At 61.2% G+C, this 16,609-nt stretch overlaps 2 protein-coding genes across 3 annotated transcripts; one reads left to right on the top strand and one right to left on the bottom strand.

The window, feature by feature from the left end:
* Positions 1-399: 399 nt before the first annotated feature.
* On the top strand, positions 400-2,182 carry MTRFR (mitochondrial translation release factor in rescue; the record flags this gene model as incomplete). The annotated part of the gene is made up of 2 exons (XM_084253669.1): positions 400-678; positions 1,891-2,182. 2 exons carry the CDS (start codon positions 400-402, stop codon positions 2,107-2,109), a joined length of 498 nt encoding a protein of 165 aa, XP_084109795.1. The 3' UTR covers positions 2,110-2,182.
* Positions 2,183-4,682: 2,500 nt separating this feature from the next.
* CDK2AP1 (cyclin dependent kinase 2 associated protein 1) lies at positions 4,683-12,571 on the bottom strand (the record flags this gene model as incomplete). 2 transcript variants are annotated; one of them, XM_084253451.1, is made up of 4 exons in its annotated part: positions 4,683-4,750; positions 6,728-6,854; positions 8,311-8,401; positions 12,513-12,571. In XM_084253451.1, 4 exons carry the CDS (start codon positions 12,569-12,571, stop codon positions 4,683-4,685), a joined length of 345 nt encoding a protein of 114 aa, XP_084109577.1. The 2 variants fall into 2 exon arrangements, with proteins under 2 accessions (XP_084109577.1, XP_084109576.1); XM_084253450.1 differs by having other exon boundaries at positions 8,311-8,408; positions 12,517-12,571.
* Between the last annotated feature and the right edge of the window lie 4,038 nt (positions 12,572-16,609).

Raw genomic sequence — 16,609 nt, 5'->3', positions numbered from 1 at the left:
TGATCCTTCCTGGATGTATTATTTAATATTTTTTTATCAAATTGCACCCCTGTTCTTTTGAATTTCACACTCCCAACCTCCCCTTCCTGAGAAAACAGCACCTCTGGGTGCTTTGAAGATATTTTTGGTCTATTAGAAGGAAACACTTGCTGGCAGAGCGTGTACCGCTGAGAACAGTAGAAGGTGCAAGGGCTGGGGAGCGGGGGGGGCATGTGGCCAAGTAACCTGCCTTCCTGATTTCCTGGCAGGTGGGAGGCGGTGGGGGTCAGCATTGAATGGGTTTCTCTGAAGTGGTCTCAGAACCTGAGGTGTGGTGTTGAGTCCAGAGCATGCGCCTCTCCCTGAAAGGCTGTCTCTCTTGTCCAATGCAGGTGCTGACCAGGCTCAGCCACGGGCCCAATGAGTACCCAGAGTTTATTCCGCTTTCCAGCTTGCCTGGCCAGGCTGCACGCAGCGCCCTGGGGACAGCAGCTGTGGGAGAAGCCAGCCTGGCTCTCCCCAGGCCCAGCCCCTCCAGTGCAGCGGGCCGGCAAGAAGGACCACCCTGCTCTGCTGGCCCTGGACGAGGGGGATCTCGAAGAGCAGTTTGTCAAAGGACATGGTCCAGGGGGCCAAGCAACCAACAAAACCAGCAACTGCGTGGTGCTCAAGCACGTCCCCTCGGGCGTCGTCGTCAAGGTAGAGGGAAGAGCGCGGGCGCTGCTCTAACGGCTGCCAGGCCCAGGGTAGCTGTCACCCGGCGGGAACGGTGGCAGCTGGCAGTGAGTGGAAGCCAGTGCCCACGCCGGCTGGGCAGCAGGGCACCTGGGCCTGTCCTCCCCAGGGCAGAGCCTCCAAGGCTCCCAGCCTCCTCCCAGGATCCTGCTGCCACCCTAAGGCTGGCAGGCAGCACAGGCCTGGTGCAGCAGCTTGGCTGCAGAGGGCTCTGCGGCGCTGGGTAGGCTCCAAGTCCCTAAGCAGCAACGCTGGCTGGCTCAGCCCCAGGGACCCAGCTGATTCACTTTAGAAAGGCCTCCGTGTCCTTCAGTCCCCTTTGGTAAACATCAGTGACACCTGCCCTTCTGCAGGAGGGGCGAGGTAGTGGAGGCAGAGCCTTCAGTCTCAGAAGAAAGATGCCGGGCACCATGGCCACAGGAGTCTGCCCTTCTCTGTATAAAGAACTAGGCTGGGGCCTCCCTGGTGGCGCAAGGGGTTGAGTCTCAGCACTATGAAGCTGTCTGCAGCCTCTGCAACACGAGTTCTATCCCCTATCCCCAGCCAGGGAGCTGACCCACATTGCTCCCCTCAGCACTGTGTTTCAGTAGATCCGCCTGTTCTGCTCCCCACTCTATCTCTGGAGAATCCTCTCACCCCCCTGCACCTCTGGCCTGCACCGCAGCTCTTGTATGAATAAATAAATCTTTGATTAAAAAAAAGAACTAGGCTCTGGTCAGGCAGCAGCTTTCAGCAAACACAAGGCCTCTACATGGTGACATGCTCCGTCTCTGGTGTTAGTAGTCACCCCCTGCCTTTCAGTGGAACTGCCAGAGGACATATGGGCAGCACCAGCTTTTGGGTACGGGGGAGAGGAGATGGCTGAGGCAGGCGTGTGTGCCAGTGATCCTGACAGTGACACCTCAGTGTCACAGGACTGTGGCCGGCACCGGCTTGAGCAGCTTGGCACACACTCTTGTCCTCACGAGCACAGCGAAAGCCACCTGGCACAGCAGAGCAGAGGCAGGAAGGGGCAATGGGACAGCCTCTGTCCTGTCACCACTGCGCTTCTGGACATGTGGCTTTGCCTCACAGGCCTGTTCCCTCTGTAAAGTGACCAGGCTGAATTGGATGATTTCTGAGGTTCTGTCCAGAACATCCTGTGGTCTTCACATTCGAAAATATTCTCCCTTTCAGTGCCATCAGACAAGATCTGTGGATCAGAACCGAAAGCTAGCTCGGAAAATCCTTCAAGAGAAAGTGGACGTCTTCTACAACGGGGAAGACAGCCCTGTTTACAGAGAAAAGCGAGAGGCAGAGAAGAAAAAGCAGGAAAAGAAAAAAAGAACAAAGGAGACCCTCGCAAAGAAGAAACTACTGAAAGAACAATGGGAATCATGTAAGAATGTCCACTGAGGAAGCCGCAGCCTGCCAGGCGCTGCAGGTCTGAGGTGACCAGTCCCGTCGCCAGCGTTACTGTCGAATCTTTGAAAGGACCGTTTCTGACAGATGTAAAAGTCATCCAGGCCTTCGCATGGTGGACTAACGTCGTCGAGATGCACACTTCAAGAACAAAGTCGTGAATAGGTTATTGCTGTAAAGGAAAGCGGCCACTGCTGGGGGAGGGCTACCCTCGGGGTACAGCCCGGGAGAGGCTTCAGGTACACTCACAAGGAGGCCGTCTTACTGTTTTGAACTACGTGCTCATGTGAGCTTTATCATCATCAAGCTGGTTCCACCGTCTTGGGAGTCTCACTTTATTTCTGTTCCTTTTCTCCTTAATAAACTTTTTTTCTCTAAACAAAAAAAAAAGAGCACTAAAACTAGAACAACCTTTTAAAAAGTATTCATATCAAACATTAATCATGTTTGGTGGGGGGGTGGAGGGGAGCCCTTCCTGGTGGCGCAGCGGTTGAGCGCTGGGTTGCGAAGCTGCCGGCGGCCTCTGCGGCGCCGGTTCGATCCCCGGCTGCTCCCCGGCCACCGGAGGAGGGTCCCACATGGTGCACAGACCTCTCCTGCCGCCCGCTGCTCCCCTCAGCAGTGTACTTCGGTCCTTCTGCCTGCTCTGCTCCCCGCTCTGGCTCTGGTGAATTCTCTCACCCTCCCGCGCTTCTGACTGTACCCAGTGCTTGTATAAACAAACATACATAAATAAAACATGCCTCTATTAAAAAAAAAATCATGTTTGGGGGCCACCCTGTCTGCTGGGCGTCCCCATGCAGCGGCCTGGCACCTCCATCAGCTTCAGGTCAGGTGAAGGGAACAAAAAACAAGATGGAGGACGATTCACAAGCTGTACCTTGGGGGTATTTACCCTGTCAGCTAAACAGTCCGGATGTTGCCAACTAGCCTCTCTGATGCGGGAATATACGTGTCATTCCCTGTGAGTTGATTTACTAGTGGGCTTCTAAGAAATGAGGTTCTGGAAACCTGATTTGCTTATGAATTTGCTCAATACCATCACCCAACTGGGTCTGACCTTTACATTGTTTGGAGTTTTTCTAAGGCGTGATTAATGGCGCAGCTTGTTAGGACGCATCTGGAGCCCATTCCTAAAACAAGGAAAAAGCCCGGGAGTCGAAAGGCCCGGCAGGCTCAGGGCTCACTCCTGCAGCTGCGCCCAGCACTGTCAGCTGGCTGGCCCGGCTGGCCCTGTGTGGCGGACTAGGCCTCGCCACCTACCTGTGACACCGGCCAGCTCCCTCGCGGGTCTCAGTCTGCCCCTCAGCCAGGCGAATCGTCGTTGCGTGGAATTAGTACCTGAGGAAGAGTCAAACCATAGCAAACCCCGCTGGAAGGCACCCTCAGAGACCACCACGGAACCAGCACACCCAGCAATTCCCCAGCACCAGAGCAGGAGGCTCTCCCGGGGAGCCCCAGGTGTAGCTGGTGGTGACGTCACATGACAGACTCCTGTGCCACCCAGGGCGATGCTCACAGGCTAAGTGCCCAGAAATGGGGTGACCCAACCACGGGGGCAACAGGCAGTCAGCAGTGAGCCCCCAATCTTCTTTTCCTTGTCCCGGCATCCACCTGCATCAGCCAGGGCACAAGTCCACCCCAGTGGCGGGTACGCACACGGGCAGGTCCACCCCAGGGGCGGGTATGCAGACGGGCAGGTACAACGCGGGCAGTGTCCCTGTCCTCGCCCAGCAGCTGTGCCCATCACAGCACCACACACGGGGTCTGGGTCTGGCAGGAAAACACCCCTTGACAATACTCCTCAACTCTTCTCTGAAACACCACTTAGGAGGTGAAGGAACCCACATCCTCATACGAATTGTTAATGAAAATAAGCTTTATTACATCAAGTAATAAATACATACAAAGATGCAAACGGTTTTAGTCATTTTCTTCCAGATGTTTGGACCAACTTCCAGAAAGGCAGAGCTGGAACCTGTGTCCAGTCTCCGTGGGAACGCCTCGGGGTCAGGCTTGGTAACTTGGCAGTTGCTCTTTCTTCTGTATTTATAACTTGTGCGTTTTTTAAGTTGACTTCAAAGCACTAATTGTCATGCAAATGCTTAAGCAAAAAAGAAGTTACATGAAGCAGAATCTACGCTGTATGACGAAAGGCGCGGCCCCTAAGGAAGGTGCTGTCGGTGGGCACTGAGCACCCTCGTCAGCTGGGTTAGCTTACGGAAAGGAACGAAAGGCCCTCTGGGTAACAGAAGAGGCTGACCTGGCCCAGCCCGTCTGCGGTGGGACAGGTGACCTGACACGCATCTTGAGCATCAATGCTTGGGGGAAAAAACCAACCTGGGCGTTGCTAACTATTTAAAATGCGAGCCCTAATCCACTGCCAACATCTTCTCTCCATCTTAGAGACAGTAGTAGGGTCAGAGCCTAAGGAATCATGGGAGGCACACAGGAGGAAAACCAAACTGTTACCATTTTGAAAGCAAGAGTTTCTTCTGAAGAGGGGAGATGAACTGTAACTTCTTGTCTTGGAAGAAGATGGAAAAGCTTCCAGGGGAGGGAGGCCACTAGGACCTGGCGTTCCGCTCTGTCTCGGCCAAGCACTCCCGAACCAGCCCTCTGGCGTGAATGATGCCTGCAAGAGCAGCAGACGTTGGGGAGCGGCAGGCAGAGCTGGGTTCCAGAGGACGAAGAGGGACCCTCCCAGCCCGGCCAGAGACCACCCGCCCCCCAAGGGAACTCGGGACCTGCATCAAACCACCCAAGTATTCCAGTGGTTTGAAAAGGCACAGGCCGGTCCCAGGTGCTCCCCAAGCCCTTCCCTGCAAACTCTTCAAACTCGTCCCGCACTCCAGGTGGTGACCGCCGGTGCCCTCCATGGCGTGCTGCCGGGCAGAGGGAGCCAATGTGTCTCCACCCAACTTCCCTGGGCCTGCCCGACCCTGGAGACGCCACGCTCTCCATCCTTGCTTTTTTTGGCTTCATCTGAACCCAGCGGCAGGCGACCTGCAAGTGCTAGAGGCAAGGTGGCTGCTCGGCGTGGCAAGCCCCCTCACCCCCCGACCTTGTCCTCCTGACTGAGGACACCCCTGCCTATCTGTTATCTTTTCTGGTTTTGCTTTGCCTCCACTGGCAAAAAATGAGATCACTAGTCATGAAATTGCTCTCATTTTACCAGACATCAGGCCTCTATGCTGTCTAAGACAGAACTCCAAGGGTCTTGGAAATGACCCCCCCAAATCTCATCTCAGAGCTTCAGACCCCTCTTTCTAGAAGGGGCCAGACAGCAAAAACTTTGGACTTTGCAGGCCACGGACTCAGGCATAGCACCCAAGTCTGCGCTGACCGGTCAAAGCAGCCCCGCACTAAGCCGAGGGGGTGGCGTGTTCCTGGGAGCGCGCACGCTTGACCTGGAGCGAATCTCACCATTTTCACGTATTCCACAGTCATGGGTGTTTCCAACCATTAAAAAAAAGTACAGCGGTCCTCCCTGGCCAGTCTGCTGCCCTGTGGACAGCACTGCCCCCCGTCAAGCCCTGAGCAACCCTTCCCCGCTATTAGGCCAGTCAGGGTTCCAGAGACCACCAGGCAGCCCGGGATGTGGCCACTGGCTAGTCCCCCATTGACTTGAACCACCAGCCATTTGGGGGTGCAGATGGTCAGTCAGATTTGGGGTCCACCATCTTCCAGGGACTGCCACTCGAGTAGACAGCACTCCTTATCAAAGCTGTCTTGCTTCCTCTGACGCCATGCTGTGGCCCCCTCCCAGCCTCGGTCTGTCACCCCCACTTCCCCCCAGCCCCCACCCAGCGCTGCCAGCAGTCTCTTCACAAAGGTGTTCACAGCAGCAGGTAGGGGAGCCTAGCCAGGCACAGCCGAATCATAGCCCCACACCCCAAATTTATGACCAAGAACGTTCCTCTAATTTTTCTCCCAAGTTGCTTCTCTAAGAACCCCCAAATCCCTGCCAAGATTAAACTGGCACTTAGGCCACTGCTGCTCTGAATTGCCACCTTCTAAAATAGAAGCCCTTTCTCCCCTGCACTCCCCTTCCTTCACGAGGTAACAGCCTACTTAACCTCCTCCTGCAGTCAGCCGCCCGGCCACTCCGCACGGGAGTCACCTCTTCTGCGTGGCCTTCCCCCGTCCCTCTCCAGTCACGACAGAACTTCAAAGTGCTCTCCCTCTGCCTCCCCACAACCCCTCCGCCCTGCCCTGAGGTGCAGAAGCAGAGGGCAGGCAGGCCCCAGAACATGCCCTCACGCTGGAGGAGGAGGCACCCTCCCGGGGCTCCTGGGACCAGGGTGGTGGCAGCCTGGATACAACGGCCCCGCCGAGCAGGTGGCTGGCCTGGCAGCTCGAGCCTGGCACAGGCTGGGGCCGCCTTCCGAGAAGCCCCACGTGAGGACCACCGGCCAAGTCCCTGCCCCTCAGGGCCCAAGGGCAGACAGCCCACTGCGCCGGCTCACCTGCCCAGTAGCTGTCACAGGCGGCAGCCTGGGCCCAGTCCCCCCCCCCCCCCCCCGCCCTGTCCTCAGGAGAAATCTCCCTAAACAGTCACAGGAGCAGCGCTGGGGGTCGCCCAGCAGGGAGTCTGCCGCCCAAGACTCACCTCGTTTCAGCCTCTCCATGGCGCTCTTGCTCCCCGCGTACGTGGGTCTGATCTCCTTCCCCAGCTCCTCGATGATGGCCAGCAGCTCGGCATACTTGCTCTGGGGCACCTGGCTGTTCCCAGTCCCCTAGGGTCAGAAGGGGGGTCACGCAGATCAACCCCAGCTGACCCAGCCCGCGGTCAGTGGGTGTCCAGGGCAGCCAGAGGGAGCTGGGCCAGGCTGGGGCCTCCCCCCTGGGAGCCGGGTCTCTGCCTCCCGCCCACGCCGCCGGGAGCTTTCATCCTCTCCAAGGACAAGACGACACCCCTGTCCTGACGAGAAAGCGCCACCACGGATGTTCTTGGGCCCAGCAGACGAAACACTCCCGGGCTGCGGGGGCAGACGAGGCGCAGGACGGGGGGAAGGCAGCGGGACAGCCAAGCCCCAGCCTGGTGTCCCCACCGGCAGGAGCCCCACAGCCCCCTCTCCAGCCCCCACAACAGCCCCCACGCAGGCCAGGGGGGCTCTGCTCAGAGGGCCCGTGCCCGCAACTCCGCCTCCGGCTGCTGGCGCTGCCCTCCGCACGGCCCCGGTGCCCTCTCCAAAGCCCTCGCCTGCTTCTCCCGCCTTTGCCGCCGCCTCTGCTGCTTGGCCTCCCGGGCCCTCGGCTCCTGGCCCAGCTCCTCCACATCCCCCCGGCACCGCCTCTCGGCCTCGCGGTCCTCCCTGCCCGCCTCCCGCCGCCGCCGCGTGGCCAGGGCATTGCGCTGTCTCTCCAGGCCGCGCCTCCGCCCGTCCTCCCGCCACCGCGGCTTCTGCGGGCCGTCCCGCTCCCGGGCCCGCGCCTGCCTCTCCTCCGGGCCCAGCACCGCCCGGCGGGCCATGGCCGGCGCCGCCTCAACCCAGCGCCTCCCGGGCAACCTCGGAAGATGGCCAGGTTCCGTGGCCGGGTTCCAGCGTGGGAGGGAACCGTGCAGCTGGCCCCTGGACTGGGGTCGCTCGGGCCACGCACCCCTGCAGAGTCAGCGACAGGCCCACTGGGGGGCCTGCAGGCATCAACCCCACCCGGCAGGAGGGAACCGGGTCTCAGCGAGGCGGCCACGTGGGGGTCACGGTTTCCTGTCCACCCAAGTGGGGAGCCAGGTAGAAAGCAGGTGCAGTGCAGGGCTCTGAAGCCCCGGCCCTGGTGAAACACATCTGGACCCATCAATACTCGGCTGGTCCTCCTCTTCCTCACTGGGACCCCAAGCCGTGGCATGATGGAGGGCACAGGGTCCCCCACCCCTCTGTCCCAGGCAGGAGGAGCAAGGCGCCCCACCAGGGGCACAGCAGGGTGCTGGCCCCAACAGAAACAGCAGTTCTCGGGGCTTCCCGCCTGCCTTGGGGCTCTCCCACAGCACCCCCGTGTCACCTGTGGCTCTCCCAGTGTCACCCCTGGAACACCCTGCCACCTGTCACCCCTCCATTCTGATCCCTGGATCTTGAACATGACGCTCCGCCCCAACACTTCTCTGTCTCTTCCGGATGCCCCTCCCAGCATGTGGGGCACACACCCAGGTCACCCCAGAGCCCCTCCCGCCACACCTCACCCCTGCTGCCATACCTGGGTGTAGCCTAGAGATGGTGGCCCGTAGTCACTCAGCAGCTGGCGGTACTGGGAGGACGTGGCCATGCTGGTGGAAGGCGGGTGGACACTCCCAGCTAAGGGCAACAAGGGAGAGTCAGGACTCGCCAGGCCTTGGCTGCTTGTCCCAAGGCGAGGACTCCGGCCTGCAGCTGTGTGCCTGCCCAGGACTCAGGCGTCGCCAGCCGCCAACGCTGCCTGCTCTGCTCGTGTGCGGGCCCAGACACTCGGCCTGCATGGCTGAGGTTAAACCTATCAATAGCCAGCAGGCCACCACTCGTCACACAGAGCCTCTCCCCACCCATGCAGTCAGGATCGGCACCCAGTTGCAGTCTGCTGCTATTAGCCTAATCCTCGCCAGGCCCCTTCTCTTGGGTCCTGCACCCCAGCAGTTCATAATCTACAGCCACGTCGCTGCCCCGGGGCTGGTCCACACCCAGGCCAAGACCACAGGTGAGGAAGACATGAGGGCTGCAAGACCTGAGACCACACTGTGCCCCAGACACCCCGCCTGGAATCTCAAGTCCCTCACGGTCTCGCCGTGTGTCCTCAGATAAGCCCCTCAACCTCTCTGAGCCTGTTGTGGCTCCCCAAAAAGGGACAGAACTCTTGACAGCCTGATTCTATGGCATCTGGCGCTGTACCCCAAAAGAGAAGGGGCAAGGTCCTGCTGATGGAATGCAGAGAGGGAGTCCCAGGTCTGGGGCCCAGAGCCTGGCTCAGCTGCCCCCCCCGCCCCCCCCGCCCCCCCGCTAAGGGGAGCAGAGGGAGCCACCTGGACAGGCTTGGGGAGGTCCTCACTGGGAACGGCATGGTTCCCGCTCCACAGCTGGATGCAAGCACACCCATCATGGCGTCCGAGTGGCCATTAGCAGGTAAAGGCCATCCTGCGGCGTTACAGGCAGCGGTAACCATGGAGAGCTGACCTAGCCTCCTTGCAGCCAGCCACTGCCCGTCCTCCCGCCCGCCCAGGGGCGGCTCCCCTCTGCCTGCCGCCCCCAGAACCAACCCTTCTCTCTCACGCACGTGGTGGACTCTGCAGACTTGGCCCGCGGGACAGACAGCTGGTGCCAGGCCGGGCAAACCCACCAGCTGCTCATCTGGGCAGGCAAGGGGAGGGGCAGGGAAGGGGAGAAGTTCGGGAGCTCAGGCTGAGGGAACTGGAAGGCACCCCGAGAACCTCAGAGCCCTCCCTGGGGAGAGACCAGCGAGGGTGGGAGTTGCCCCGGGAACACAGCACAGAAGTCAGTGACCACCCTCCATCTGTCCCTGTCCCCTGCCTGCCCTGGACTCCCCAGAGGGTCAGGGTCATACTCAAGCATGGAGGCCAGGGAGGAAGCCCGGCTTCAGCCCCACCTGTGCTGCCCAGAGCTTCCAAAGTGGGGGTGCCATGCCCCTGCACCAAGGCATGCTGCTCTGGATGGCTCCCACATACACAAAGAGGCAGGGGGGAGGGGGCAGGGCCAGACACAGGGCTGGGGCAGTGAGTCCCCTCACCATGTCAGCCAAACCCCAATTTCCTGGACCTTCTGATGTGGGCAGGCATGTGGTCTGGGCAGCTCAGGCGCTGCAGCCCAGGCCGGGGTTCCAACCCCGCCACAGCCCCCTCCGGGGCCCGGGGAAGGCATGGATGCCAACTGCCAGACGGGGGAGGGAGAGGCAGCATGCATCCTGGCACAGCACCCGGAAGCATCTAGAAGGCTCCAACTCCCTGGCAGCCCAGGCCAGGCCAGCCCCTCCAGCCTCCCTGTGTTGCACTTTCAGTGTCTCTCACCTCCTGGTACCTGCTTCTCACCCCAGACAAGGGACCGGACCAGGAGCCGGTTTGGCTGGGCCACTCCCGGCTGTGTGACTTTTGATAAGGCCTTTCCCTCTCTGGGCCTCAGTTTCTCCATCTGTTCGAGGAAAGGAATCCCAATAGGATGTGCAGATGCTCTAGACCCTACAGGTGCATAGTGCTGGGGTTCCGGGAGCTCAAGGAGAGGGCTGAGCAATCTCCCGTTTTGGCTGGAGGGGGAACCGGCGACAGCTCAGGGCAGACTTTCCCACCAGCGTAACAGCAGGTGACCCCAATTCCCTGCTAGCACCAGCCACTTATTCACTGTCAGGGGTGTGTGGAGAAGAGTTGGCAGAAGGGCCCTGAGTTCCACTCATGCCCACTCCCTCCTGCAGACACGGGGAGGCTGGAGGGGCACCGCATCTGGCCCCGAGAGACCAGACTGGGCGGGCACTGGGTCGTCTCTGCGCATCTCAGACAATGCACAGTGCGCTGGGGACCAGGGAGGCCCAGGGCGGAGGGAGGGCCTGGCAGAGGCCAGCAGCTCCTGGGGCAGGCGCAGCTCCCCGCCCCCACACCAGACAAAGAGCGGCCTGGGCCTGGGGAGCTGGCGGCCTTCCCGCCACTTGGGGCGCCTGGGGGGGGCTCTCCGGCGGGGAGGCGGGGGCTTTGTCTAACTCCGCCACTGCCACCGCCGGCCAGGCCGCGGCTTGGCAACCCGCGAGCAGGAGGCAGGGCTGGAGGGCGTGAGGGATGATGACAAGGAAGCCGGAGGAGCGGCAGCGGAGAGTCCATCTTGGATGCAAATGGCAGGGGGAGATGGAGCTCTCCAAAGGGTTCCACCGGGATGAGGGTGGGCCCCCCAAACACAGGAAATCTGGGGGCTCAGGACTCCTCCGGAAATTCACCACAGGAGAGAGAAGGAAGGCTGCGCATGGGTGTCAGCCAGCCCAGGCCAGGGGCAGGCTTGAGGGACCCTAGGGAGTACCTGTCACTCTGTGACCCCAGTCTCCCATGGTCCCAGTTTAGGGTCCCTGCCTAACTACACCAGGGCAGGCCTGAGATCCTCTCCCGGTGCAGGCGGGCAGACCCTGCCCGCGGGAGAAATCCCACCTGGGCCGCCAAGCCGGGCACTACAAGGTCTGCAGACCCGGGGGGAGTGGAGAACATCTGGAGGCAGCTTGCCTGCTTGCTGGGGGTGAGGGCACCCCTGAAAATAGGACGCCCCCTCAGCACCCGAAACCTTAACCCTTTCCAGCCCCCCATCTGTGTCCTAGAAGTTAAACATACCGAGGCATCTACTGCGTTTTTCTGGGGCCCTCTGGCATGTGGGGAGCTGTGCAGTCAGCCTCCGGGGACCAGGCCTGCCGCCTGGGGCAGCTGCCAGCGTGGCATTTCTGACCTGCAAGGCCACCCCCCTCCCCCCGGGCTGTGCCAGCCCCGCGTCCCTGCTTTTGGAAGTCTGTTTCCAAACAAGTGTCCAAGGAAGGCGGACCCTGGTGGGGGGAGAAAGCCGGTCACCGCCGAACCCCGAATTCCCCCCCCACCTCCCCAGGGCTCCTGGGTCCCGGGAGCAGGCGCCCAGCACAGCCACAACGGCCTGACAACTTGTGCGGGACTTTCCCGGAACGCCCGGCTGCGGCCGCAGTGGGGAGTGGGCCCCCCCCGCCCGGCCCTGCGGGAAGGGGGCTTCTAGCAGCAGCCACTGGGGGGTTCCAGGTGCGGGGCCCAAACGACGGCCCCAACCCCCGCCCCTGGCGCTCGGGCACCCCCGCTCCTCTTAACTTCTTTCGCCCGGCGCACGCCCGAGCCCGGGGGGCCTCCCGCGCGCCCCATCCCGGCCGCCCGGCTCCGGCGCGCGCCAGGCCGCGCACCCCCGACCACCCGGTCCCGGCGCGGCGGTGACCCCGGCCCCGCGCCCGCGCCCCGCCGGGAAGCGCCCCCCGCGCGCGCCGCGCCCCGGCCCGACCCCCGCGAGGCCGGGCCCACGTGCACCCCCCGCCGCCCGGGCCCCGGCCGGGCTCCCTCCCGGCGGCCGGCGCCCCGCGCCCCGCTCCCGGCGGCCCGGCCGCTCCCTCCCGCCGCCGGCAGGGGCCCTCGCCGAGCCGCCCGCGCGCGAGGAAAAAGGAGCCGCGGAGAAGCGCCCCCGCCCGCGCGCCGCGCCGCCCGGCCGCCGGCCTGGGGGGGACCGCGGCGGCGCCCGCGCCCCGGCCCGGCCCGGCCCCCGCGGCCCCGCGCCCCGGCAGCGCGGGGCGCCCCGCGAACTTTGCGGCGCGGGCGCCGGGATCATGGCGGCGGCGCTGCCCCGGGCCGGGACCGCCGCCCCCCCCCGCCGCCGCGGGCCCCCGGGCGCGGGGCCGGGCCGGGCCGGGCCGGGCCCCAACTTGGCGCGCGGGGCGCGCACTCACCGGCGCTGAGCGAGGCGGCGGGCATGTGCGCGGCCAAGTTCGGCTTGTACGACATCCCCGCGGCGGCGGGGCGCGGGGGCGCCGGGGCCGGGCGCGCGGGGGCGGCGGCGAGGCCGGGCGAGGGCGAGGCGGGCCCCGCGTCCGAGCGCCCGAGCGAGCGCCCGCCGGGCTCCCGCGCACTTTTTGTTGTGGGCGGCGCGGGCCGCGCCGGCAAATATGGCCGCCCCCCGGCCTCCCGCCGCCGCTCGCCCATACATCGGCGCGCAGGGGCGGCCGCAAACTTTGGGCCGCGCCAGCGGGGCCGGCCCGGGCCGGGAGGGGGCGGCCCGGCGTCAGGGGGCGGCTCCGCCCGCGGCCGCGCCCCGCGCCTCCGGGCGCGCCGCGGCCCGGCAACTTGGCAAAGTTTGGGGGGCGGGGGTCCCGGCGCGCCCCGGGCCCGCGGGGGCCCCGCCTCCGCCGCGCCGGCCCCGCCCGGAGCCGCGTCCGGGCCCGCAGGAGCCGCGCCCGCGCCCGCGGGCGGGGATGGAAAATTACCTGAGAAAATGGTGGCGGGCGGTGCCCCCAGCGCGTGGAGCAGTCCAGACGCCAGGGCCGCCCCCGGCCTGCGGGCGGCGCGCTGACTTCAGACGAGCCCCGTCCCTGCCCGCACCCGGCGGCTCCCGGCCCTGCGGGGCCTCCCTGGCGCCGACGGGCCCGGAGCCCCCGCCCCGCGGACGCGCCCCGACGGCCGCGGGCACCTCCTGAGGCCGCCGTCGGGGCGGACCCCGGAGACGCCGGCAGAACTCGGGGGTCCCGCCCTCGGGGGGTGCGTTCCCCTGCCTTCTCCCACCCCGCCCGGCCCTGCCATCCGCCTGAACCGCCCTCGTCGTCGGTCCTTGGGGTGCCCGGCGCCGCGTCTGGAGGTGCCGCGTCTGGAGGTGCCGTCTCTTGGAGTTAGGCTGAAGGAGCAGAGCACCTCGGAACACACAGGAATCCCGTCCTTGGCCGGCGTTTTCCCTGGCACGGCTTTGCCGATGCTTTCACAGGGCACAGCTCTCCAGGCCCGCCTGGGTGCTCCCCGCCTGGGTGCTCCAGCCCCCCCCCCGCGGGAGGGGCGACGCCCGCCCAGCCTTCCCCCCAGGGCCCAGGTCAGCACCTCCGTCGGGGCTGGTCGGCTCAGGGTGCTCCCTGAAATTTTATTACCCAAATCAGCTCCGGTCACCACGCTGATTCAGGCCCCCCGGGGCCTGGCGCCCGCTGCAAATACCGCACCGGGGTGTGTCCTTTAAACTGTCCCAGCCACACCTCAGAAAGTGAACGAGAAACAGGTGAAATGAATCCTAATGTCTGGTTTACCAACAGAGAACAGTAGGATTTCAACTTGTAACGTAAAGAAATTATTGAGGAACTTCGCGTTCTGTTTATCCTTTTGACATTTTTTTTTTTTCAAAACCAAATATGTATTTTTACACTCTGTGGGTCCTAATTCAGCCCAGCCAGATTGTAAGCACTCGAGCCACAAAAGCTAGCGGTTGAGGGCCTCCTTGGTGGAGCAAGGGGTGAAGAGGCAACCTATGAGGCTGTCAGCAGCCTCTGCAGCGCAGTTGGATCCCGGACCACGGAGCGACCCACACGGCACAGCAGACTCTCCTGTCGCCCCGCTGCTCCCCTCAGCAGTGGATTTCGGTCAGTCTGCCTGTTCTGCTCCCCACTCTGTCTCTGGTGAGGCCTCTCACCCACCCCACGCCTCTGGCTTACACCCCAGTTCTTGAATGCATAAAAAATCTTTTTTAAGATTTATTTATTTATACAAGAGCTGGGGTACAGGCCACAAGCACAGGAGGGTGAGAGGAGTCACCAGAGACAGAGCAGGCACTGACGGACAGACGGACTGAAAACACTGCTGAGGGGAGCAGCAGGCGAGCAGGAGAGGTCTGCTGCGCCGGGTGGGATTCTCCATGGCCGGCCGGCCGGGAATTGAACCGGCGCTGCAGAGGCTGCGGACAGCTGCACAGCGCTGTGCTCAACCCATTGTGCCAACGGGGAGGCCCAATAAATAAACCTTAAAAAAAAAAAAAAAAAAAAAGCTGCGTTTGAAGCTTTAGGAAGAGCACTCCTGAGAGACACACCTCCCGCTCCTAATTCTGGCCCCATCAGCTACTAACTGACTAGGCTTCTGTTTGCTTGGAGCAAGAATGCACACACCTGTAGCCTGCACTGTCCCTTCAGAAAATGTTCTGGACTGCTCTCTATGTCGTTGTCTCTTTACCAGGATGTACATCCCTCACATTAAATCCTGATCTTAATGGGCCTCCCCGGTGGCACAGCTGTTGAGCGCCGCGCTGAGAAGCTGTACAAGGCCTCTGCAGCGCCAGTTGGATTCCCTGCCGGCCAGGGTGAACCCCACATGGCGCACAGACCTCTCCTGCCTTGCCCGCTGCTCCCCTCAGCAGTGTACTTCGGTCCTTCTGCCTGCTCTGGTCCCTGCTCTGGCTCTGGTGAATTCTCTCACCCTCCCGCGCTTCTGACCTGTGCCCCAGTTCTTATGTAAAATAAATAAATAAATCTTTAAAAAAATAAAAAATAAATCCTGATCATTATTGAAAAATGTTTTTCTGGGCCTCCCCGGTGGTGCAGCGGTTGAGCGCTGGGTTGCGAAGCTGCCCGCGGCCTCCGCGGCGTCGGTTCGATCCTCGGCTGCTTCCCAGCCACCGGAGGAGGGTCCCGCATGGCGCGCAGACCTCTCCTGCCGCCCGCTGCTCCCCTCAGCAGTGTCCTTCGGTCCTTCTGCCTGCTCTGCTCCCCGCTCTGGCTCTGGTGAATTCTCTCACCCTCCCGTGCTTCTGACTGTACCCAGTGCATGTATAAACAAAACAAACAAATAAAGAAAGAAAGAAAACATGCCTCTATTAAAAAAAATATATATTAAAAAAAAAAAAAGAAAAATGTTTTTCTTTTGTTTTTAATTGAGATATAATTCACATGGCCTAAAATTTATCATCTTTAAGTATTCGGTCACTGGTCACTGTAAGTATATTCCCGCAGTTATGCAACCATCACCACTGTCTAATTCTAGAACATTTCTGTCACCCCGAAAAGAAAGCCCCATCCCAGTAGCAGTCACTCATCACTTCTCACTACCTCTAGTTTTAGGCAACCAATTCTGTGCATTTCATATAAATGGAATCATGCAATGTGTCACCTTTTATGCCTGGCTTCTTTCACGCAGCAACATATATTCCAGGCTCAGCCATGTTGTAACATTTATCAGGGCTTTGCTCCTTTTTCTGGCTGAATAATATTCCCCTGTCTAGATAGATCATAGTCCATTTATGCACTCTTGAGTTGATGGACATTTGGGTTGTTTCCACTTGGGGGTTACTATGAATAATTCTGCTATAAATGTGTGTATAAGTTATTATATGAACATATGTTTTCTTTTCTTCAGCTACAGCCAGGGATGGACTTGCTGGGTCAGATGATTCTGTGTTTTGCTTTTTGAGGAACCGCCAGACAGCTTTCCATAGTGGCTACACCATTTCACATACCCGGCAGCAGTGTATCAGGGTTCCAACTTTCCATAAACTCACCAACACTTGCTATCATCTCACTTGACTTTTTTTTTTTTTTTTGTGGGACCCTTGCCGGCGGCCGGGGCCCGACTTTTTTATTTTAGACATCCTAACCTAAACTAACGACTGCTATCACATGGTTGCTTTTTGTTTTTTTGTTAAAGATTTATTTATTTATACAAGCACTGGGTACAGTCAGAAGCGCGGGAGGGTGAGAGAATTCACCAGAGCCAGAGCGGGGAGCAGAGCAGGCAGAAGGACCGAAGTACACGGCTGAGGGGAGCAGCGGGCGGCAGGAGAGGCCTGCCACGACATGTGGGACCCTTGCTGGGGGCCGGGGATCGAACCAATGCTGCAGAGGCTGCAGGCAGCTTCGCAGCCCAGCGCTCAACCACCTGCGCCACCAGGGGAAGCCCTGTTTTTTTTTTTTTTTTTTGAAAGGTTTATTTATTTATGCATACAAGAGCTGGGGTACAGGCCAGAGGTGCAGGGGAGTGAGAGGATTCACCAGGGACAGAGCAGGGAACAGAACAGGCAGACTG

The sequence above is a fragment of the Talpa europaea genome, assembly GCF_964194135.1.
Source record: "Talpa europaea genome assembly, chromosome: 14".
Lineage (NCBI taxonomy): Eukaryota > Metazoa > Chordata > Mammalia > Eulipotyphla > Talpidae > Talpa > Talpa europaea.
The sequence above is the reverse complement of the archived record's forward strand: the minus strand, read 5'-3'. Positions and strand labels throughout refer to the sequence as shown.